Source organism: Sardina pilchardus, chromosome 9, assembly GCF_963854185.1.
Source record: "Sardina pilchardus chromosome 9, fSarPil1.1, whole genome shotgun sequence".
Lineage (NCBI taxonomy): Eukaryota > Metazoa > Chordata > Actinopteri > Clupeiformes > Clupeidae > Sardina > Sardina pilchardus.
The window spans coordinates 7,360,263-7,384,819 of record NC_085002.1 but is presented as its reverse complement, the minus strand read 5'-3'; the positions used below and the strand labels follow the sequence as shown (position 1 = coordinate 7,384,819).

The following is a 24,557-nucleotide window of genomic DNA, read 5'->3' as shown; positions in this document are numbered from 1 at the left end:
GCACTATATACACTAACAACACCACAGAGTTATTTCACGCTGGTTACATCCAAACAGAGTTATATATTACTCTATACTAAGACCTGAATACAATTAGAATTGTTGCAGATGTTTTGTGCAGAAGCATCCACCTTTAGGCTAATATCATTGCACGTAGGCCAAGGACACTTTTGAAGAAAAACGATACACTGGCCTTCAAAAATGTCATATTTACAGACGCTCATTTGCTTATTATCGATTGGACATAGATTGAAGACCTTGGTTGGTTCTAATTTGCACGGTTGATCATAATAGATGTTTCTCCTATATCTTTGTAACTGTTGTGGTTTGTGCAATGTTCCCCGTGTAAAGTGTTGGTTTTATGTTTGTCATACGATGAACTCAGCTGAGGGTTTTTTTTATGATTATTAACGACACGTTTATGAACAATCAAATGGTCCTCGTAAAAATTTATTGAGGGACATAAAAACATGTATGGCCTCTTTCCGAATTTAGCCCCAGTAGTGGGCAGGTCCTCTCAATCCCCGTCAAAAGTTATAAAGTTCGTTTAACCCAATATCCTATACGATATAAGCTTATGCAACTTAATAGTACAGCAAAAGTGATACACATCAGGCTCACCCCAAGTAATCATATTTGCACATCGAAAAGGAAAAATAAACTATTTCATCGATTGCTGTGAATAATGCGTAAGAGTGTGATATAAATGGTAATACTGTAATAGAGTAGTTCTAGTGAATATGGCAAATATTGTTTGTTTCAAACGACATTTTGTCGACAAAGACAAATTACACGAGGAAATAGTGCGTTCTTTAGAGCGGTCAACGTACCTCCGTGGTCCAATAACTGGGGCGCAGCTCTCCATTGTTTATGACAACAGCATAAAACTTAGGCATGATGTGTGGTTATTCCAGTCTAATGATTGGTCATAGAATAGAAATCCTTTTCATAAAGAGCATTTTAAGATCTGAAGTACATCACTGTCCCAAGGATTGCGTGCGCATTAATCGACTGTATAATTTTGGAGTAAATATGATCACGTGTCTTCCACCAGCCAATGAGAGCTCAAAAGCCCCGGGAGAAATAATTACCTGACTTGATTGTTCTATGGGCAGATAAAAAAGTACACATACACTCCATATAATAATCTGATGCATGTAAAAGAGGAGAGAGGCATCACATCGTCATGTCGACCACGGGTCCTATAAGCAATTATTATGTGGATTCGTTGATAAACCACGAGAGCGAAGAAGTATTAGCGTCGCGTTTCTCCGCGCCGGAGCTGCTCCCTGCCGGTTCACGACCATCTCCGCTTGTCCCGGAGTGCTCGGATTTTCCTTCTTGCAGCTTTGCGCCCAAACCTCCAGTCTTTACCTCGTCTTGGGGGCCAGTGAACTCACAGTCATCCGTGGTGTACCATCCCTACACCCACCAGCCACACATAGGCACAGACTCGAGGTATGTGCGGTCGTGGTTTGAGCCTATCTCTGGAACAGTCTCTTTCCCAGGCTACCCGGCTAACAGCAGACACTACGGGCTGAAGTCCGACGGTATCCCCGAACGCAGACCCGGGGAATGCATCGCCGCCAACGGACGCGGCTATCCGGATTACTATTATGGTTCTTCACCTGATCTCCGGGATAAGGCACAGCAGATCATCCCTTCGCCCGAAGCGGAGACATTGGTTTCCGGCAAGCTCAAGGAAGACAAGCCGGAGTTCGATCCAAGTAAGTATACGCTACGCCACCATCCGTGTTTACGGTCCGTGTGATGGCGGTGTGAGGGGGATGTTCTGCCATTGAGGGATTTTGGCTCAATGTTGTCCGTTGGCCCCTACTATAAAACGAAATTATCGTCCCTTTTCAGTTCCCTTTGAACGCGGGTTCTTCTAGAGGGTTGTTAGACAGCGCTAGACAGGACAAACGCCAATGGCTTTAAGGTTGTAAAGTAAGCAGCAGCCATAAACCGGCTATAAAATGGGGAATCTCGTCAAACAAGCTTTTCATTGGCGCGATGAGAATCAAGACCAAAGCTCATATAGGCCGTTTCCTTCTCTTTAAACCTCTGTTATAGAAGCATAACCTTTAAATCGTGGTTAACCAACAATTACATTTTTCTTATGGGCATAAATAATACCACAACATACCTCGTTTGGATTAGTCGAGAATTTCATGGCGGAAACAACTCTTAGTGGACAGCTACTTTTACATTGCAATAATTACCATAGCTTGTATAAACTATTTGTTATAGGCTACAGAGTTGTATCATTTATACCACAATAACCTCTCCATCGGAGTCCATGACCTAGTAGGTGTTCTGAGGCCTGTCAACATGGCGCCCTTTTAATCCATATTCCAGGGAATTTCAATTTACTTTTGAGGTCTGCATTTACAGCACTCTCATGTCAATATCAATTATAACCATATAATTAATGTATTTAATGGATCTGTAAAGCACTTTTCAAAGCAGGTGTTCCATTGGCATTACAAAGAGAATAGTTCAAATAGTAAAGTATCTCCTTTAGGTTATGCAACATAATTGCTCAAAAGCAAAGGGAAACATATCGTAGTCTTGCTGTTTTGAAGTGTTTCCTGTTGGGAAATAAGTGACTAACGCAGTCTGAACCAGACAAACCTCGGAGCTCCAGTATTAGGAATGCGAGTGGCCCAAACACACTGAGCAGCCTTAGCTGCAGATCCTGCCGAGACTTGAAACTACAGGCTTTTAAAAATCTTTATGGGCCAATAAAGCAAATGGGCGCACTCACGTCTTTACGACTGGATCCTTTTTTAGCAGTATAGACCGTCTTGAAAAGGAAATATTTTTTAGGGGGTAACACTACTACGTCGAATTCACCCTTTCATTTTCACCCTTCACTTTGAAAGCTATAATGTCCGTGGTACAAATTGATATTGTCAGTTTATGTGCAATCTATTGTGTTTCTAAATGTTGAAGAAATCAGACCACGAGTGTTGTTCTTTACACCAAATAGACGTTATGGGCCTTGTTGGAATTAAAATCACTGTCCACTGTCTATGCCTATCTGAACTGCGTCTGAGATTGTGTGTGTTGTTTTTTTCCAGGTAATCCAGTAGCGAATTGGATCCATGCGCGCTCCACCAGGAAGAAGCGGTGTCCTTATACCAAATATCAAACACTTGAACTCGAGAAAGAGTTTTTGTTCAATATGTACCTGACAAGGGACCGTCGATACGAGGTCGCTCGGGTCCTGAATCTCACCGAGCGACAGGTCAAAATTTGGTTCCAGAATCGACGGATGAAGATGAAGAAAATGAATAAGGAGAAGACTGAGAGTAACGAGCAGTAGCGCAAAATGACACAGAAGATCACATTAGCCTGCGTCAACATTGAAATAATAATTAAAATGGACAAATAATGACTGAAACATTGGACTTCATTTTCAAAAACAATTCAGTCACTCTTCTCATGATTTCTACATTTGTTGCACTTCAAGCTATCTCACTTCTCAAGATCTGTGGATGACTTCTGAGCGGCTTACTTTGGCTGTTTTTGTTTGTTTTGTTATATGTGACATACAGCTTGTTTGGTCACATACTTTTTTATTTTTGTATACCATGCGTCCATGAAACGCGACTTAAGACATTGTACATTAAAAACAAAAACATGGGAGGGAGTTAAGACGAGGAATTATACTCAGTAGTGTTTGTGTGTTCACGTGTAATTTAATACCTGTGTATTTTTCTAGGTGTTGCATCGTATGTGTACACTATGAGTAGAAAGTTTTGTACAAGAAAAGACTACCACAATTACAAGGGGATTGTTTGTGTTCTCGTCACTGTGGATATGTTGCAACTGCCGTATGCGTTATTTCCTCTGGATTCTGAAAGTTTATGTTATATTGTAGATTGTGATTATACTAAAATATATCTGACATCTCAGTCGACTGTGTTTCGGGATTAATCGTAATGGACTGCTTGCATTCATAGTTCTGTCCCTCGCCATATAACAACCCGAGAGAAGGACATTCCTTATGGGCCTAATGGCGCGCGCTAGCAGTGCGTGAGCGAGCACTTGTCATGGAGGAAAAGCTAAACAAATTCTCTCACGACAATACTCGCCAGAACCAGCATGCTAATCTTTATTGAAAGCAGCTGTAGGTATAGGTCGTTGTTCTCCTCTAATTCACTTCCTCGGTAATGAACGTTTCCTGGCCACTTCCATACACGGTAGCAAAACATGCAAGTGATCTGAATTAGACTGCAAAAGGGTGACATTTTGAGGCCCACTGCAAAGGCGCCACTACTGCACTAGGCTAGCCTACTACATGATGCAGGAGCCATACTTGTGTGAGAATGTAGGCCCACGAAATGTCTGTCGTGAGTGCTATTTCAATAACACTATTTTTTTCTAAAATATTAAATGGACACGATATTATCCGATTGTTTACAATAATATGTGTTATCGAGAGAATTCATAGAAAACGTTTAGCGGCTAAATGTGCAGAATATGACAAAAAAAACACCATATCTGAAATAAAGAACTATTCATAATAATGAAGGCGATTTCATTTATAATGTGTGACATAGGCCTACACAGTATGTGAAAACATAAAGTTAACAGATCAAATATGCGTGCTAGTTTTTTTCAGTTGATCCTTTAACTAACCAATTTAAACCAACTGATCTATAAATAAATAGTCTACATTTTTTACACGAAATTAACCAATGTCTGCTAAGGAGAAATACCATTTGTACAGAGTAAATTTCTTCTTGATTATTTGATAGCATTTGATTTAGTAAAAGAGGTGCAGCTGTGTGTGTGTGTGTGTGTGTGTGTGTGTGTGATTACTTAAAGTCATCGTGTTCCATTTGTAGGTCAACTTTTTGTGGTAGCCTACAATTTTACATTTCCACCCTATGCTGCTGCAGTACAGCGAATCTAGCTGTTTTTTTCCCCAAGTGCTAGTGTATAGACGTCACTTTGTTGAAAGCGTGAGAGGTCTGGCGTTTTGGCTCCCTCGAGCATGTCTGAAACTGTCTCTTTTCTAGAAGGTGCCACAAACATTATTGACAGGATGCAGCGATTTTAAAGCCCAATCAAGCTGGACATTTCCGCCGCAGAGGACGGAGCAATAGGTTTTACAACTCTGCTTGCGGCTGCACTGTTTGCTTCGATTGCAATTGAACAAAGCCAAGCCGGGGAGCTGGCTAGACGTCTGGGCTAAATCACTTTATTGCTCTTATTGGATGCAATGCTGGGCCTTATTTCAAAGCAAGCTTATTGCACTTGTTTTGTCTGCACTGTCCACTACAAACGTGTCGAGCCCTTTCGCCTTTCCTCTTTATTATCTTCATTGCTATAAGAAGAAGGGGGGTTGCAGAGTATAGGCCTTCTTTTAAGATCCAAATTGCATACCACTTACAACTACACAACCACACCAGTGTCCAGCCACTGATATCTGAATGGTTGCTTAGATACCTTTCTTAAATGCAATTTCGCTTCCGGAAATCTGTTCATTCAATGGATAGTGTGTCTGTTGTAGCCTATGTGTAGTCTAACCAAAATAAAGTCGAAACCACTGGCAGTGGAATCGTGTGGATGATGATGATGACGACGACGACGATGATAATATAATAATAATTATTACAATAATAACAACTACAATAACAATACTACTAATAATAATAATAATAGTAACTTTGTTTTAATTTATTTGTTGCTACTTAATTACAACGCGGTGTAATTAGGCCTACTAGTCTGCTATAGACCTTTGAGTTTGGCGCAGGCATAACAGCTCTTAGTCTTATGATTTGACATTTCACTGGGATCATCAGAGGCCTTGACAGGCCCATCCACATATGGCTTTTTCCATTGGTGACTCCAGAAGTGTCTGCCACGCTAAGAACTACCAGCTGAAAGCTTGAAGAAGCACTGCCTGACAAAACACAAAATCAACGCTAGATGACGCTGTTGATCTATCTTTAAGATCATTGAAGACGTATCCAGGTCTATTCCCCGTGCTTTTTGGCAGGGTAGACCGTTCTTTAACCATCGAGGACCTCAGGTAGCCTTTATAAAGGCTACATATAGGCTTCAAACACTTACACTGTAGTCTAACACACTGTTTATTTCTGGAAAAAAGAATATAGCGCAGCCTATATTTAGGCATACATTATAGCAAATCTATTTGGGAATGTACTGTATATCTAACTCAAGCTAAAGGCTTATACCTATACATGGTAAGTTGCAGAAAACCTTCAGCAATATCATTATGAAAGATATGTATTTTAAATATTACATTATGCATTTCTACTTTGTGTTCACTAGGCCGACTTCCCTTTCTATGCATAGTAAAATAGCTCTGAGGTTCATTTGCAAAGCGCTTACCAGTGTTTGAAGTGAGAAATAGTTCATTCGGCTGTATTAAATAGCCTAGTTGAATCCTCATTTTACCTCCCTGCGTTGTTAAACCATAAACACTCACTTTATAGCTACAAAGTCTCGAGAAAAAGGGGTTGCCAACAAAATAGGGCTTGTGAGACGTGCAGTGCATTTCTGTGTCGCCTCCGGTAGGGTGCACCATTTACCTCCAACCTTGTGGATTTCTCATGTGGCATCTTTGATCTCCACTCGTTGTACACCGTGAGAGAGTTTATCCTAGCAATAAACAGAAACGTGCCCAGTACCTCATTCAAAGTTAGAGCGCTTGCTTATTGTCGATGTAGTGTGCCTGTTTAGAAGTTGTGAGAGTAGGCCTACGCCTCCATGAGTCATTCCGGCATATTATTTCAGCCTTTTTAGGGTATGATCTGCGGCATTATGCGCCTGTTCTTGAATTTATTACAGTGTACATTTGTAGTAACAATTACGTGATGTTTTGAAAACTTGATATCAATAATCTCCATGGTAGACAAACCGCTTTCCAGCTCTCTTCGCAATTTAATGTTCTTTGACGTAGTCTTCTACAATCTCTCATATGCTATCAGAGCAGATTCATCTGTTCTAGAGTTCTAACGACGACAATGACGTGTTATCGTTGATGTGAAATCTTTAATTAGGCTATACTTAAATACTACAAATGTAGTAATATATGCAGTGCTCCCTAGCATAATCCATTTACCAATGTCGGTAAATGAGTGGTGGTCTTTGTTCATTGGGAGAAGTTCATTAGAAAGACTAAAATCTGTATGCAAAATGTGAACTGCTCCAACTTAACAATGCAAGGCCACTTGTGTTACATGAATTTTGAATACCTTCGCGAAACCAGTGATGCGAGTGGGCCTAGAGTTTGATGAGAGGATCATCGCTTTATTTCTTAAAATAAATGAATGCGACAATTACAGTTTAATTGACACAATTTTATTCACAGTTAAGACAAACATGTATCCAGAAACAGAAGTTAATGAAGTGCAAATCCAGCTAATAGATCATTCAGGTGATTTTCCTGTTGGTCATATTCCCATTTAATTTGATGTTCAGTGCACACATATTTTTAACATCTGCAGACCCAATCGGATGTAGCATTGTGGGGAGATTTTGTCGTGTAGCAAAACAACATTCAATATTCACCAAAGCATTGCCTCGGCTCATGAACGTCATTTTCGGATACTTGCTTTCAGTATGGTATAGTGCAGACCATGAGCAGCTTTAAAAATGCACACACGCATACAACCAATTGTTTTACCTGAATATAGAAATTCCACTGGACAGTGTTGTCATAAGTCGGCTACATATTATTATACTACTGTTACTGTTATAATAACCAGACAATGACTAGGCCTGTACTAACTACGAAATTCGGGGCCTTGGTAGGCGAAATCAAGCACAAAACGCAAGGGCAAAATCGAAATGTGCGTCATGAAGTGCGTCGATTTGCCTTTCCATGTACAATCGTACAACCAGTCTGGATAAAGGCGAGTAGTGCTGCTCAAGGTAGACGTCTAGGAACGCAAAGAAGGGGAGGGGGATTGAGGCTGGTAGGTTGGTGTGTGGAGAAGGGAGGGGGTCTATGTCATGGGAAGGGGGGCGCGCAAAAACGCTTGTGACTGTGTCGGAGGAGCTAGCCAGCCTAGCACACATCAACCATTCACGACATAAGTCCTATTAGCCGCTGCAAATACAGAAAAGGGTAAAAAAGAGCAGCCCTCAGTGGAGAAGGAGGGAGGCAGTGAGGAAAGGAAGGAAAACAGTGATACCTGGAGTTGGACATTGAAAGTCTGTTAGTATTTTCAGCCTGTCTCTATGGTTGTATGGTTCCGGCGGTTATATGCATGGGCTCTGGAAAAGAACTAAGGTAATACCGAATTGTCCACTACTCTACTCACCCAACAACAACACTGAACAGGAAGGGGAAAGGCAACATGAGCTCCTACTTTGTGAACCCGTTATTTTCAAAGTACAAAGGCGCTGAAACATTGGAGCCAACTTACTACGACTGCAGGTTTCCCCAAACCGTCACCCGGACCCATGGGCTGGTTTACGGGGCTGGAGCAACGGCACCGGGTTTCCAACCCACGCCCCATCACGTCCAAGACTTCTTTCACCATGGAACGCCTGGGATCTCCACTCCTGGATACCAACAGAACCCCTGCGCGTTAGCGTGCCACGGAGATGCCACGAAATTTTACGGCTACGACGCTCTTCCGAGACAATCACTTTATGGCGCCCAGCAAGAGGCGAGTGTGGCGCAATACCCAGACTGTAAATCGTCGAATGGCACTAACCTCGGAGACGGACAAGGCCATCTAAATCAAACCCCGTCGCCTGGTCTTATGTTTCCTTGGATGAGACCCCACGGTCAGCTCCTGCTTTTACGTCTCATACTTTAGTTTTCATTGTTAAAAAATACATCAGCTGTTTGTTGTGTATGTGTGGTGCGTGTATGATTCTATGTGTGTGCACGTATATCTGAGTGTACGTGTTTGTTTTGTTTGCATTGAGCCGAGACATTCTCCGTGTGTGATGGCATTGCACAGTTGCTTGTTGACTCACCGTATTGTCGATCTTCAGCAATTATCTACGGTGGTGTCTTTCACATAGTCAGGATCGATCATTTATTTATAAATGCTGTCAAGTAAATAATACCTTTTAACTGTGGAAAGGCATTTATTTGACCGCGAGTGAAGACGTGCCAGCGAACAATAAAAGAGAGGAACACATCACTAACAAGATATAATTCAGAGTACAGTTAACAGAACTTGGCCTGGATTTTCACTCATCCTTCAATCTGCTGAGATTTAAGGGTGAAGGTGTATACAGGCGCATATTGTGGAAGTCGTCCCACCAAATAAATACTAGCTGAATGTGTGGTGTGTCATCACCTTAGTCATAACACAAGCAAGTATCATTAAAAAAGGTTCAATGCTAGGTTACAACCAGCTGCTATATGCACGAATGCAACGAGTATCACATGTTTTTTTCGTGTGTGTGTGTGTGTTTGTGTGTGTGTCTGTATGCTTAAACATCTACCCACTGATTTTCTTAGCTCCCGGAAGGCGCAGCGGTCGACAGACGTACAGTCGTTACCAAACACTGGAGCTGGAGAAGGAGTTCCTGTTCAACCCTTACCTCACACGCAAGCGACGCATCGAAGTCTCCCATGCATTGAGTCTAACAGAGCGACAGGTGAAGATCTGGTTTCAGAACCGGCGAATGAAATGGAAAAAAGAGAACAACAAAGACAAATTCCCGGGCCAGCGAGGGGAGGCCGAAGCCGAAGCCGAAGCCGAGGCAGAGGCAGAGGCAGAGGCAGAGAGAGAGGGAGAGGGAGAAGGCGAGGAAGAAACCAACGAAGAGGGAGAATCAGAGGAAGCAGAGAAAAAAGAGACAAGAGAGGAAGAGGGGACGAAAGAGTGATTTTATTGCCCCTTTTTATGGTTATACGACTTAAAGTTGAAAGATAGAGGGAGGGAGAGAGAGGGCTAGAGAGAGAGAGAGAAGAGATCCCGTTTTACGACCACCGTTTTATTGAGTCAACAAGTGAGGAAATCCTTTAGAGAGGCAATTGTGACACTGCTTCCTCTCCACACAGTAATCCTCAAATGAGGACAGGCATCCAATAAGAACCCATGCGTTATAAAGCTGGATCTCCCTGAAAAAGGTCCGTGTTCATTTCCAGATCTGACATTTCTTGTGTTCCTCAACCGCGTCTCACACTATATAGGCCTTGAGATCAAAAGAACCCATAAAACACAAGACCGAAATATACAATTACTTCACAATGTTCTTTTTCATCAGCTCTTTCTTCAATATGACCAACATTTCAGTGTGGTGAAAATGAGGAGAACATAGTCTTTAGTAAAAACACCGTAGACAACCTTAGAGAAGGACAACTTTATTGGGGTGCTTGATAGGGCTCAATAAGTATAGCATTTTTTGCGAACATATGCTTTTATATTATCAAAGTGTGTTTTTTCAGTAGTCTATTATTTATGTAATTTGGGTGGGGTAAAAGAAGAGAATCCATTTAATCATGACACAAATTTTAAAATTTGGAGTCGATACGATGCTACCTAGTGTGAGGAAACTGAAACTTAATTTCATTTTATTTCAATGGCAGTTTCCTCTCGCCCTTCAATTCAAAATTGATTATAGCTAATCGCAATTATATTGATATCACTGACAATTTGTAATGCATATTTTGTACGATTTGTGACATTTTTGCTGAAACTGAACATGATCCTTGGTTACTCAATCAAATGCTGAAGGAAATAATTGAATCATTCGACTTAATGACATCAATGTAGTCTATTGACACACGCTGCAATACGAGTTGGCCTAGTACGCCTGCTTTTACATGTAGGCTGCCTACCAGACTAGACCTACACTCGATTGAGTATCCAAGGGCATCTAACTACCTAGGCCTCGATACGACTTAGCGGTATTGACATCTATTAGTTGTAACTTTGGAAGCAATGATTTTGTCTCGTAATACTTTTAAAAAAAGAAGAAAAAAAAACCTCAGACGGAGAAAGCACTATCCACGGAAATGTTTGATGTCTGGCGATAAGCTACTTCACAGGCGCTATAGCTACGCCCGAATTGGTATACCTCTATTGAAGAAATTAATTTCCCAACTCCATCTCGAACCACGGCATTACTTAACATTAACTGGTCCTGATTGAAAGTTCAGTGCCACAATGTACAGCTTCATATTAACTTGAAGATTGGGCTTGAGCTGAGGGTTTCTGTCAGATGTCTATAACAAGAAGTCTTGAGAGGCCATGCCAATATAGGCTATGTAAACAAGTTATGACATACAACGCAGTAAAATAATAAAGGTTAATATTAAAGTCCCCAACAACTTAAACTGCCTAAACCGACGCACTTTTGTGTGACAATTGTTCTACCAGTTGAAAAACTGTATGTTTCTGATCATGCATCAGTTATTATCATATGTCTGTGCTGGTGTTCTAGAGTAGAATTTTTATTGCACTGAACATGTATGTCTTCGTAAACATTGTGCCACAAAGGCTTGAGTTCTTATATTTCAGAGGGAAAAAAGTAACTTTTTCTGTATGCACATGTGTTGCCATGTTGTACAATAAATGGAAAAGACAAAAATCACTTGTTCTGCATTTTCTGCGCGCGCACGCGCGCGCACTCTCTCTCTGAGACACACACACATACACACACACACACACACACACACACACACACACTATTGGTGTAAGCTATATAACACAAACATGGATACAAATACATACAAATACACATTTGTCGACCTGATAATTCATTGGTAGCCTAGATTTTCAGTCAATAAGCTGTTTAAGGTCAATCATCCAGTATGTCTGTAAATGTGAGAGTCCACATCCTTATAATTGCATTTAAAAAGTCGCCGCTTCACACGTTCAGCGGCATGATATGAATAAACTGAGACTATAGGCTAGACTACAATAGAACAAGCTCATGTTCATGCAATCTGGCGATGGTTAATTTGGTGCTTTAGATGACGACAAACATAAGTACTATTCTGTGATGCCATATAATAAGACTCATCCTAGTCACCAGCCAAAAAGTAAATTGAGTTATTAGGCTTCAAGACAGAAGAACACGTAGGTCTTATATTATGTGGCGTTATAGACATTTTAGGGACTCCTAATAACAACTCGATGATTACAACTGGTTTAAACGATGCAGAAAAAAACGCGTTGTCCCAAATTCAGTGTTAATGCAAGGTGCAATAGACATCAAATAGCAGAACTTGTGTTTATGATCCTGATCTGTCGAAGCCCCTGCTCCTGTTTACAGATTTCATGTGATCTTTATGAGAAGAGTGTACGTGTGCGTGAGCGTGAATTTAACTGAACAGGTGATTGTGTGCAATTTCTCACCTTAATAAACAAAGTTTAACCGCGTGTTCTGAAATCACCTGAAATGTGAAAAGTAAACAAGCAAAATAGGTATAATGGTCTTTCAAAAGTAGATTAGGCCTATAAGATTTACTCGAATCGTTCCTATGATAAAAAAAAAAACTTGACGTGCAGCATTTGATTCAGTTAGAGTTCAGTTCAGAAATATTATAAAGACAGTAACGAAAGAATATGCAGCAATAGTTCGACGAATAGGCAACATTATACAACATTTGATAGGGCCCTGTTGCTAATTCCTTTGAGACTGAAGGCAGTTCTGCTGGAAATAGGACCTTTTTAACGATTTTCCAACTATTATTTCATATTCTCTGTATTAGGACTTTCTTTCACAAATTAAGCCTTAACTAGGCTATATCAACATTCCGTGGATATTATAAGACCGGAGAAACCTGCTCTAAGACATGAACCACCCCAAACTGACTAACTAGCCTACCCAAATTTGCACTAACAAATCTGAACCAATCAATTACAGTAGAAAAAAACAAGAAATTTCGTAAAGCTGTACATAAATTCATAATTTAAAGGCGCTGTAGTTTTACGCTTATTAAACATTTAACCATTTACTTTTTAAATATTTAAAGTTTGCGCTTACCAGCCGTATGCCTCAACAAGAGAGGTGGACAGCTCAGGGCAGTTGTGCAGTCTTCACAGAAGGAGAAAGCAGTCTTTTGCTCAAACCTAAGTATTCTGCATCCTACAGGGTTTATAGACAGTGTTTCTGGCTCTGCGGAAGTTTTCCTTGTGTGTGACAATTGTCTGTGACTATTGTCTAACCGTCTGGCCTTTGTACTTTATATTGCCCTTGTAGTAGCTACTTCCTGTGTGGCTGTAATCACCTGTTAAGTTTATTGGTGGCTCATAAACTCGCCAGTGTCTTTAAATCCAAGCGAATGTTTTCAATGAAACACTGAACCGTTAGCTTTTCTGATGTTACCCAGCATTTAAATATTATTAGTTTATTAACGAATTAACTTAATGCCGAATTACGACTATTCCTCCAACATATCATATTAATAACAATGTTTTGTACAAATTGAACATGAACATTGTCTGAAGGAGATTAACAACTGCATACAAATAAACCCCCTTTGAGTGAGTCATTGACTGAAAACAGAACATTTCTTCATATGATCTGAAATATCAGCATTAGTACGCGCATAGTAGCCTATGACAGAAAGCCCTACGACTGATTGTAAAGAAGGCTAAGCTTGCATGTTTTACTGTAGGGTGCATAATATACAATCAATGAATATCTACCCTTTAAAATATTTCTTCACATTATGGCACTAATGTGAATACATGACTACATAAGCAACCCTTTAAAATATCACTTCCTATTTTCGCACAGCACTACAGTCCAACATAACTAGGCCTTGACAAGGACAGGCTATACTCAAGGAAAAAAGGCATGCAGTCCTTGGACGCAAGCGGAAACAAAAAAAATGTAAGGTTTGTTGTACACATTGTATTCTTATTTATTAATATTCCATTAATGTACCGCTATTGGACATACGTCAACAAATTTGGCCTTCACAGACAAGAGTAAAGGCTACTAAGACACAATTTTTACACTCTCGTTCTATTTGTTCGGCAACATTTCAGAAAAATATTTTTCTTGTTCTACATTTCAAATTACATTTCAAGTCTTCTTGAAAACAGAATGCCATTTCAAGATAGAGCAAGTTGTGCGTAAATCATTTGCCGTTCCTGTGACGCACGAGTGCGGCGCTCTAAGATATGCACAGGTTCCTCGTTTCCAAGCAAAACGTCAAAAGCATTTACTCACACATAGACTTCCGGATGTTTCCATATTCCGAAAATGTATTTTTTGACAATCATCTAGTTAATTCACGTGTCTGGATCACCTCCACTATCTTGGGTACAGTTGGGCCCAAAATCGTTGTGACAGTAGTCAGTTGGAGTGAACAGGATGAAACTGGTAGCGGTGCTAACTGTGTTCATAAACAACAATACTGCACTACTAGCTGCACTAAATTATCTTTTGATAAGACAAATTCACGATTGCTCTTTTGAACACCAGCCCATACAATCTCATGCTAGAATGAATAACATGGCCAACAATCCAGGATGTTCAAACAGTACCAATAAGTGATGCCAACAGTGTTTGGAAACATACAGACCACAATACTACACTATTAACTGTTATGATGATTTTTAAATTGTTTTTATTATGGTGAGTACGTCAGTATTCCCTGAATAGCCCTGAAAACCTATATAGGAATGAATGAAATAATCTTCAATGCAGAATGAAAACAGTAGCAATAAGAAAGAAATGGTCTCTCCTAATGCAGTTTGAGGGACTTATTTGTGGGGAAAACGATAAAGAATAGAACTGAGGGCGCGGAGGGGCTCAACGCATTCCTGGTTGTTTGGTGGGAAATTTACAGCTAAGTAATAAAAGTTTACGACTGAAGTACTATTTGGATTGGTTGCAGCAGGTCACATGATGCGCCCTCCGTGAACGTGAACTTTGTACTGTTGTCTTTCCTGCTATCATATGCTCACTCATTCGCGTAAGACAGACCAAGAGCTCCAATTCCGTTTTTTCATCTTTAATTTAGGATTTACTAAGTCGCTCGGGCAGAATGCTGGCACTTTCATTTGACTACCTTTACCCACCCCTTCCCATTCTCCTTCCTCCGTCTCCTCCTCCTCCTTTTGCTCCTGTTCGCCGTCACTCGCTCTCCTTCTCTGTCACTCCTACAATGAGGTAGGGCTATAGGTAGGATAGCCTGCTTTGTTCCTTGTTGCGGAGGCACAATATCAGATTCTGAAGAGGTCCAGTCTCACCTCTGAAAAGCCGAACGGAATTGCTACAGGCTCTTGGATATTTTCTGGTACCGCAGTAGGCACGACGCGGGCTCTCCCTCTTGTGCCGCTAACCGCTGGACCAGTCAGCGTGCGTCACAGCAAAGGGCGCGGAGAACGTGGGTAAGTTTGTGAATCTGCGTTCCTTATTGGTTTACATTTTTATCTAATAGTACTCATTGGGAAGTAATCTCATGATGTAACAACTTATCCATCCTGATTTAACCCTCGGTTGTCAAAGTACGTTGGTTTCCCACTCATAAAAAGGGCATGCAGTTGTTGTGATCAGTGAGTCTGGGTGTGCGCAAGGCTTCTGTTGTACAACTATGTATAATGTAGGGGAGGATGGCTGTGAAGACACATAATTGTTGCTCTAACGTGTCATTTGCAAGCAGTAAAAGGCATTTTTCCACATCTGCGGCCTCTTGTCGGTGTTATTGGTGTGTAGTTGGGGCCTGTGTTACCTGTGCCATTCATCCATCAGTGCATTACAGGAAACGGAAAACGTGATACAGCAACCGCTTGATGTCTGTTGAATGATGAGTTGCATGTGAGAAGCAATGTAGCAAATTGTTTACCTAGCAGCTTCCTGTATCTACCATCTAACAATATTTGGTATATAAGTTAAATGTAGTGCTTTTGTTTTCTTACTAGCATAGCCTTTTTCCAATCTATTAATGCTAACCACGTGGGCAAATGAATGACACTTAATGTTACTTTCTCTTTAAGCTGCAGTACCATATAATGTGATTTGTGATTAGGTAGCCTACTTCATGAGTTCCCTCTCTGTTCGGTACTCTGCTCAAGCTATTCAAGTTAGTGTGTTACTTTAAGCTATTTAATCATTATGGTTTAATTCCTTGTTATTCCAGCAATGGTAAAGTCTCCAGACTTGGGCATGCGGTTTACGTTTTTGAGAAACTCTTTAATGACGATGGGGAAATGTTATGTTTGCAGATGTTAGTCAGGATGAACCTAGTTGTTATCTAGTTGTTTCTTAGATTGTGTAATATGTTTAATCCATTAACGGAACTAAAACTGTACCAGTTCAGATGGGAGTATGATCATACAGTAATCATAAGTGAATGTCGATGAGATGATGGTTGTTGCAGTAGACCTGTTATGAAAATATGTTGGCATTAATATTACAAATGGACTACTTTTTTTCAAGTCAATCCATTTACAAACGGCTCAAATCAGTTTGTTGACTGTATGCAATGAATGTCAGACTTGGGGAGCATCTTGTCAAAATCAACACCGCCACCTAGTGTTTACTTCAGGAGCATGTTGACTGCATCAGTATTTGGCCTATATCGATTAGGCTACTATTGCTAAATGTATAGTTCAATCATCTGAGTTCGTATCTGTGGTGGTGAATGAAGGAAAAGGAGTGACTAGAGGATAAGCAGATCACCCCTCTGTGCGCCGAGCTGGAATGGGGAGATTTTATGACATTGAAAGGGACTGTGCATTCACCTTTTACGAGCTGGCAGACACGTGGCATGCACCACGTGACTACCTCAATTCTTCTTGAAGAGACTTCTGATTACTTATTATGAGAAATGTTAATTGATTAATCTAGCTGAATCACGATATGATTATAGACTAAACACACAATGCGGCTCCTATACGTATAGGCAGTGTATAATGGAATAAGGTGACCTAGATATTATATTTCAGTATGTTGATTACCTTCTTTGATAACGTTGTTTACAGGCCTAACCACTTGTAACATTGGCTTGATACTGTACCTATTATCCTGACACGAGATCAAAGTTAACTCTCATTTAACAATTCACTTTGTAATAATAATGTGTCTCAGACCGATGTGTTATTTACTTATTTGTCATTAATGCAAGATGCTTTCTCACAAAATCAGAAATAACAATAATGACGAGGATGATAATAATAATAATAATAATCATAATAATCATAACAATAATGATGCTTTGGGCTTGTATTATTGCTTTATTTTATTGTCTTTCTATTTATATGCAAACAAATTACAATTCCAAGATTAGCTATAACATATATCCATGTAGCCTATGCTCTGTTTGGTGAGAAGGCAACCAAACCAACAACAGACATTCTCCATTTGAAAGAAGATATACATAATATTTAATTGTCCAAAAGTACAAAAATGGGCCTACTAAGCAGTTACATCATGTAAGGACAGTTCAGCATTAATGCACCCAATCGGTCGGTCTTGTGGGTGGAATTATAATGTAACGTGTCGTACTTGGGCGTATCATGTTACTTCATCTTTACAGTATGAAAAGGGATAGAAATCTGATTTATGTCCATGGTGCGTGCTTTGGCGGTTGCGTCAGCGGACATTCTTGTGCAGTTAACGTAAGTTGTATCCAGCAGTAGAAGGGCAAGCGGTGTTTAAATAGTCTTTTTCACGGAGACCTGTGTTCGACAGCGGGACTTCGGCTGATATCGAGCTATCGTTCTGGAATTCTGCCTGTTCGCTTAGGGTTTATTCAAGGACACGTACGATCAGATAATCCTTCCGTCCGGGCCTGCGTCTGAGGAGCAAACAGAAAGAGGGCGAGAGAGAGAGAGAGAGAGAGAGAGAGAGAGAGAAAATGGGGGAGTGGAAAGGGAGTAACGGGAGGTTATTAAACTTTATGACCGCTTAGTCTTTGTACAGAAAGTCAGAAAATGCCTTTTTGCCTTGGTAGTAGAAGGGAGGGTCTTAAATCACCATAAGCCTACCCACAGCGCAAAAGATATCAATTTAAACTCTTTTATATCAAATATATTAAATTATCAAATGAATTATTTCTTAAAATAAAAGATTAAAATGATCCTCTACACGCCCAAATGTATGCTACTAAAATATGAGTGGCCCTATTAAATGTTCTGTTCATGCGAGGTAATAATTCTGTGCAGCGAAACCTATTTCCAGAAGGGTTTTTATTTATTTTTAATTTCACTTTTAATAAAATGTGTATTTAAAACATATTTATTTAGGCCTAGTCATTGATATCAAATGAAAACACGGATGTATAGGCTACATATATAAAAACTATTAGTAGGCTAATGTTTTGTGTTTCTACGTCAATACAAGTGGGTGCAAGTTATATTATGATGACTTGGGGTGAGAAATTAAGTCGTTTTGGCACCCGTCTCGGCGCCATCAGCAACACCTCATAATGACGTCCCGAATCAAAACTTTACACTAAAAATGAGCCCCAAACTTTGACAGACGGCGCCCCAGCTTTGAGGGTCTGCCTGCGTAGCGGACTTTGAGCTTCAAGGGGCTTTTGGTTGGACAGGCCTATATACGATATGTGTCCGGGATTATGAGCTTGTAGAGTGTAAACAGTACTTGAGGAAAAGGGAACTTACAAAATGAACCGTTTGGCTGGCTGGCTGGCAGTTGTTATCATTAGATCACGATGATTAGCCTATCCACGAGTGGAAAACAATATAAAAAAGTGTGTAAATAGCACATAATATCGAGGGTCAAAATAATATGTGTCTTGGTAATTAATGTCTAGTTTGCTTTTTACAACCGAAAAAAATCTAGGTGGCACTAGACTTCACATCACATGTATCCATCACAGAGCCAGTCAAGACGGTTTACACTAATTGATACACATAGCCAATAGTAATGCTAATAAAAATGTACATTACCTGCATGATCAAATTAATGACAGAGAAGTGTGTGAATTTCCATTTGTGCAGACTACTTTGACTAACAATCATCGCGTATTTACCATGATGACCAAGCGTCCTTGGGAATATAATGGCAAAATAGGCTAAAAATGCCGAAACGCAACTAGGTTACTACAGGGCCTTGTTTGCAGCGAATGTTTTTATTTTCCTGATGAGACTACTCCGATCATTCCACTACAGCTTGTGGGGAGGCATTACACAGCAGATTGTCTTAGCCCAACCAGTCGTCCACAAAAGGATGCAATAAAACACTTCCTCATGCACTTCCACTTTCAGCTACCAATAAAACAGTTCTCGCGCTCTCCCCCACACCAATTCACATTGACTTCACAGCCACCACCATGACAGCAGATGTCTTGTCGGGTGCTTTGCTTCTTCCGAGATTTCAACAACTATATCGAGTTGTCGCTTCCAGCCAGTTTTGATTAATCTAATTATGTATGATCCCCCTTAGCGCTTGATTTCCTTATCAAGCATGCAACCCTACAAACCACCCCGTTTTATAAAAAGAGGTCCTTGTGCAAGATTTGGCGGTCATTATCTGGGAAGACAATAAAGAAGTGTGTTGCCTTAAGACACGAGGCTGTGGGTGCTCAGCGATAACATCCTGCTGCATACGAGCCTGACAGCAAGACTCATATGGCCTACATTAAAGTAATAGCTCTTTAAAAGCATTTGCTTTTTCAGATCAAAGTCGCTTTGAGAAACACCACGTTTGTATCCGACATAAAGGCTTGAGGGCCCGAGCTTTCCCAGACCTTCAGAATGAACTGCGGGGCTACAGAGGGAAATAATTGTTTTTGCTGAAATTTAAGGCTGAATTGCGGTACTGTGATTTTTATATATATATTTTTGTTTTTGTTTTACTAGCCATATGATATTTGGTTATCGCATAGGTTAACAGACACGTATTAAATATTTTCATTATTTAACTTCCAATGTTTTAATTGCTATTATTATAACTATCAATAGCCTACTAGCCAATAATTTAGACTGGTTGTTCACAGATATTATTCATGACGTTCTCATACTTGTCACTAGTACATGAATTATCTAATGACATATTTTCCCCATTAGTTTTAAATCATAGCCTACTTTATTTGTTTGGAAGACAGTGCCATATGTGGTTTGGTAAACCATAATTCATGAATAAATGATAAAGTATGGTTTGAATGCTTTGTCACTATATGGTGTGAATTTTACGATATGAAATTAGCTTTCATGGTGTGGTTCACATCCTTCCAATCTGATTTTGTGGTTTTGAACAGTTTGGAGAACAGACGACCATGGTGTAGGTGTGCATAGACGTACACAGATACACAAAACCTCAATTGCTCGCGCCAACTCATGCCCTGCCGTTTGGGTGGTAAACAAATGCACACGCGCAAACAAATGACTACTCCCATATCTTTGAGCAACCGGACGGAATTCCGGTATGTCGATCTGTGGCGCATGCACAGGGGTGTCACGAGCGGTCGGCTGAAACCTGTCATTTGTCTGGTTTTATGACTTCTGCGGCTGCACAGGCGTTAAGACATTCTTTCGCAGTAAAAACGGCCATAAACCCCCCTCCTTTTGCTCAAGGAATTCCCTCTGAACAAAGAGGAGAAAGAGCTGCAGAAAGAGCTTACCCAACATCACACTCACTTTATCGACTATTAATCTGTCCCGCGTCGCTCGGCTGAAGTAACCATCTATGTGTACGGGGAAAGGTGTGTTTCAAAGCTAAATTGGCAGCATCCTTTTGCACTAGCCCATTTTTTTTTTTTGCACTAGCCCATTTAAGATGGTCACTCGGTAACATGAAAGAATAACATTCATACCTTCCCTCCGCCACATATTGATACCCTCATGGACTGAAAAGGAATTAGTTGTGTGTGTGTGTGTGTGTGTGTGTGTGTGTGTGTGTGTGTGTGTGTGTGTGTGTGTGTGTGTGTGTGTGTGTGTGTGTGTGTGTGTGTGTGTGTGTGTGCGCGCGTGAGTGTGTGTGAGAGAGGGAGAGAGAGGGAGAGAGCAAGAGCGAGAGAGAGAGACACAGAGACAGAGAGAACTAACTTTTCTCTTCCTACAAGAAACATAGAGACAAGTAGGCCCATCATGCGATGATAAAGCAACTGTAAGCCTCATTCGAGAACGAGAGGAAACCCATAATGGGGAGAATGTCTTTTATCAAAACAGAACCATTTAACTTATATTTTCTTTAAATAAAGAATGATGCTAAGCAATACAATCTCACCAGAGGAGAATGTATCGACTGCCTCTGTGCATATTTGTTCCTCTGTTCACAGTTTGTTTAATTATATTAACTCGGAGTCTATGCTATGCATCACAAATATAAATTATACCCAGTGATGTCACCCGGCTCTCAGAAACAAATATGTTTATCGATTTAACAGACACTGTATTGGCAAGTTTATTTTATGACTGAATAATTCGATTACTGTACGCTCTATTTGTGGTCAAAGCTGCTTTTATCTCCGCATAATGAAGGCATATTTTTGTTTTGAGGAGCAGCATGTTTTGCAGACCACTGGGGAAAGGAAATCTTTACGAACATAAGAAATTAAACTCATAACTGATGCATATCACAGGCTACTATTATTTTGATACTATACTATTGCTTTATTTTATACTCTTTTTGAATGCGTGTTGTATAACGAGTAAATATTATGTTTAATGGGATTGCATCAAAACTACTTTTCGTGCAGTTTTCTTGTAGCCTAAGTCAGCCTAGGGTGCACTTAGCCTACATTACACAACTGAATTCGGATGCGTGTGTGTGTGTGTGTGTGTGTGTGTGTGTGTGTGTGTGTGTGTGTGTGCGTGCGCGCGCGTTCCAACGTGTGTATGTATGTTCATACATGTAATTCGTGCGCCTGCGTGTGTAGGTGTGTGTATGTCTGTGTGCGCATGTGTGTATGAGAGCGTGTGTCAGGGCAAGAATAAAAAATCTACTTTGGCGTTTTTTCCTGCTTTCCCTCTACCCCTGGCTTTTTATTGGAGGAAATGTGGTCAGCTGACATTGTCATCTTGTCCATCTTGGAGCGAAGCTTCAGAAACAACATTCGGTTGTGTGCACAGTGTCTTTATTGGCGCCCGGAAATAAATTATAAAGAAATCATATAGCTCGAGCACTTCCATTAAAAGATAGACTGACACAACGAAAGTGAGTGAGTGAGTGACTGCAAGAGAGAGACCAGAGAGAGAGCAGAGAGAGTAAGGGAGGGAGGGAGAGAGAAAGAGTGGGAGCAAGGGATAGAGGGTTAGAGGAAAGGTATGAATTCCTATTTCGCAAACCCGTCGCTCTCATGCCATTTAGCTGGTGGCCAGGAGGTTTTACCCAACGTGGCCCTAAATTCAACCACCTATGACCCGGTTCGGCACTTCTCGTCGTACGGCGCGGCTGTGGCACAGAACCGGATATACTCCTCGCCTTTCTACTCTCCTCAAGACAACGTAGTTTTCGGCTCTGGTCGGGGACCATACGATTATGGATCAAACGTATTCTACCAGGACAAGGACGTCCTTCCCAGCTGCCGGCAGAGTAGTCTGGGCCAGGGTGCACAGAGTTCGCTAGGACAAGACTATTCCACGGAGCAAGGCAGAAGTGTGTCTCAGGACCCGAAGGGCAGCATTCAGATTTACCCGTGGATGCAGCGCATGAACTCTCACAGTGGTGAGTATTACAACTCCGAGAGATAAATTAAGCAAGGGTCGGTCTGGTTTTACGACCGGGGAAGCTACTTTTTATCACCCCATAAACCATCACTGCAGCGCCCTGTCGCCCAGCAATAAAGGCCTTTTATCTTTGGAGGATATCCCTTTTGGCCGTACTATACGGTCAGCTACGAACCTCCTCCATTTAGACAAAAACAAAAGATACTCCAACTTTTATTGGAGCACATTTGTTCCTAGCTTAAAGATCGCAAGGAAAGAAAGTACGCACTGAACCCAGCATTCTTGTGTCTAAGTGATGGCCACTTTCGTGTCTGTAGCTTAAGATACTTTTAAAAAACTTGATAATTTTCAAAAGTTAAGTTATGTGTGTAAACAGTACAGTAATGTGGGAGTGCCGGTGTATTGGTGTGCGTTGTTAATGATTATCTCCAACATTACCTCCACGACTCACCATGTGTGTACTTTCTCGCAGGAGTTGGATACGGGTCGGACAGACGAAGAGGACGTCAGATCTACTCCCGATATCAAACTCTCGAACTCGAAAAGGAATTCCATTTCAATCGCTACCTGACGAGACGTAGGCGCATCGAAATTGCAAACATGCTCTGTCTCACGGAGCGCCAGATCAAAATCTGGTTTCAAAATCGCCGTATGAAATGGAAAAAGGAAAGCAACCTGACCACAACCGTCACAGACACATCGGGGACCGGCCAGGAGACGGGCAAGGAGGACGCTGACGAGGCGACAGACGAGAAGAAGGAGTAAGCGTCGCCTCCGACAAGTATTAGAGCAGTACAGTCAACCATCGTGATGTACGGATAACGTAAACTACCTATTGACTACCTTTCGTTTGGCACAACTCATCGACATGAAAGAAGACATGGAGTGCTTTAAAATTCAATGCGTACTCATCACACAGCCGTAGCCTACATGCTCTACCATTCCTCCTCAGTTCAAGATGAGCAACAGACTGTGCGTAAAGAAAACTGATTTATTCCAGACTTGCCATTCCCTTGCATACTTTTGTGAGTTCGTCGCTGTAAAGCCAAATTTGATTTTACTGTATTTTGTCTTGAAATAACGAACACCTTATACCAGGATATCTGGCCATGTGGAGAAATAGTCACAGGTGAGCGGGTAATGGAGACAATTGTGAAGGAAAGAACTACATTCGCTTTAACTTTTGTATGCTTTGATATCATATATTTCTTATTTTGTTGTAAACCAAACTTGTATGCTGAACTGAATATTCACTGAGCGATCCATACTACCTGAGTTGTGAATATGTTTGTACATATGACATATGTCAAGCCTTGCTCCTGTGTGAGAATCAAGGAACGCATCCCGAAGTTATTACTGTAATGTTACTAGGTACTATATTTATGTTTAGAAAGATACCATCACATATATGGTCATATCGAAATGTGTCTTTCAAGTAGCGTTAGATGACTTAATTCAGTAAGTGTTGTATGAAAAGTACGTCACATCATATGTAATAAAAACTTGTTATGAAAACTTCGACTGGTATGATTTTCTCACTTTAATGTTATATCCTCCGTCAATAAAATGCCATTGCAATTCTGATGATCAGCAGATTTCCATTGATATAACTTTTTTTTTCAGAAAGTGCTTAACTTAATTGAGGCAACATCTGCTTAACTATTACAGTGCAGATACGAAAATGATAGGTAAACACGTAATTAGGCATTGGATTCCAACATAGCCAATCCAAGCTGCTGCACAATCGCAACCTTCCCTTCCAAAACCAGATTTTGCCTCCGAGCACTGATGGCCTACTCAGTGGTTAAAAACGAAACAATGTCCCACAAACAAACGAAGCCTGCAAAAGAAACACTGGCGCAAAATTCGTCAGTCTACTTGGCTATAAGCAATAATTCCAAATGATGTACATAATAAAACTAGACATCTGTAATGGAATAAAATCGTAACAGTTAGATGGTGTGTGTGTGTGTGTGTGTGTGTGTGTGTGTGTGTGTGTGTGTGTATTTG

At 40.7% G+C, this 24,557-nt stretch overlaps 3 protein-coding genes and 1 long non-coding RNA gene across 4 annotated transcripts in view; 3 read left to right on the top strand and 1 right to left on the bottom strand.

Moving 5' to 3' along the window:
• Positions 1–1,174: 1,174 nt before the first annotated feature.
• LOC134092576 (homeobox protein Hox-C9a-like) lies at positions 1,175–4,513 on the top strand. Its single transcript, XM_062545548.1, has 2 exons — positions 1,175–1,727; positions 3,084–4,513. Exons 1-2 carry the CDS (start codon positions 1,187–1,189, stop codon positions 3,326–3,328), a joined length of 786 nt encoding a protein of 261 aa, XP_062401532.1. The 5' UTR covers positions 1,175–1,186; the 3' UTR covers positions 3,329–4,513.
• Positions 4,514–8,017: 3,504 nt separating this feature from the next.
• LOC134092577 (homeobox protein Hox-C8a-like) lies at positions 8,018–11,538 on the top strand. The gene is made up of 2 exons (XM_062545549.1): positions 8,018–8,778; positions 9,467–11,538. Exons 1-2 carry the CDS (start codon positions 8,343–8,345, stop codon positions 9,835–9,837), a joined length of 807 nt encoding a protein of 268 aa, XP_062401533.1. The 5' UTR covers positions 8,018–8,342; the 3' UTR covers positions 9,838–11,538.
• Positions 11,539–17,147: 5,609 nt separating this feature from the next.
• LOC134092575 (uncharacterized) overlaps positions 17,148–24,557 on the bottom strand; it is a 60,494-nt gene continuing 53,084 nt past the window's right edge. Inside the window, exon 3 of the long non-coding RNA XR_009940253.1 lies at positions 17,148–17,713. This is a non-coding gene — a long non-coding RNA (uncharacterized LOC134092575). The remainder of the gene's footprint in view (positions 17,714–24,557) is intronic.
• LOC134092063 (homeobox protein Hox-C6-like) lies at positions 21,960–24,044 on the top strand. The gene is made up of 2 exons (XM_062544865.1): positions 21,960–22,545; positions 23,020–24,044. The coding sequence occupies exons 1-2, from the start codon at positions 22,146–22,148 to the stop codon at positions 23,310–23,312; spliced, it is 693 nt and encodes a 230-aa protein (XP_062400849.1). The 5' UTR covers positions 21,960–22,145; the 3' UTR covers positions 23,313–24,044.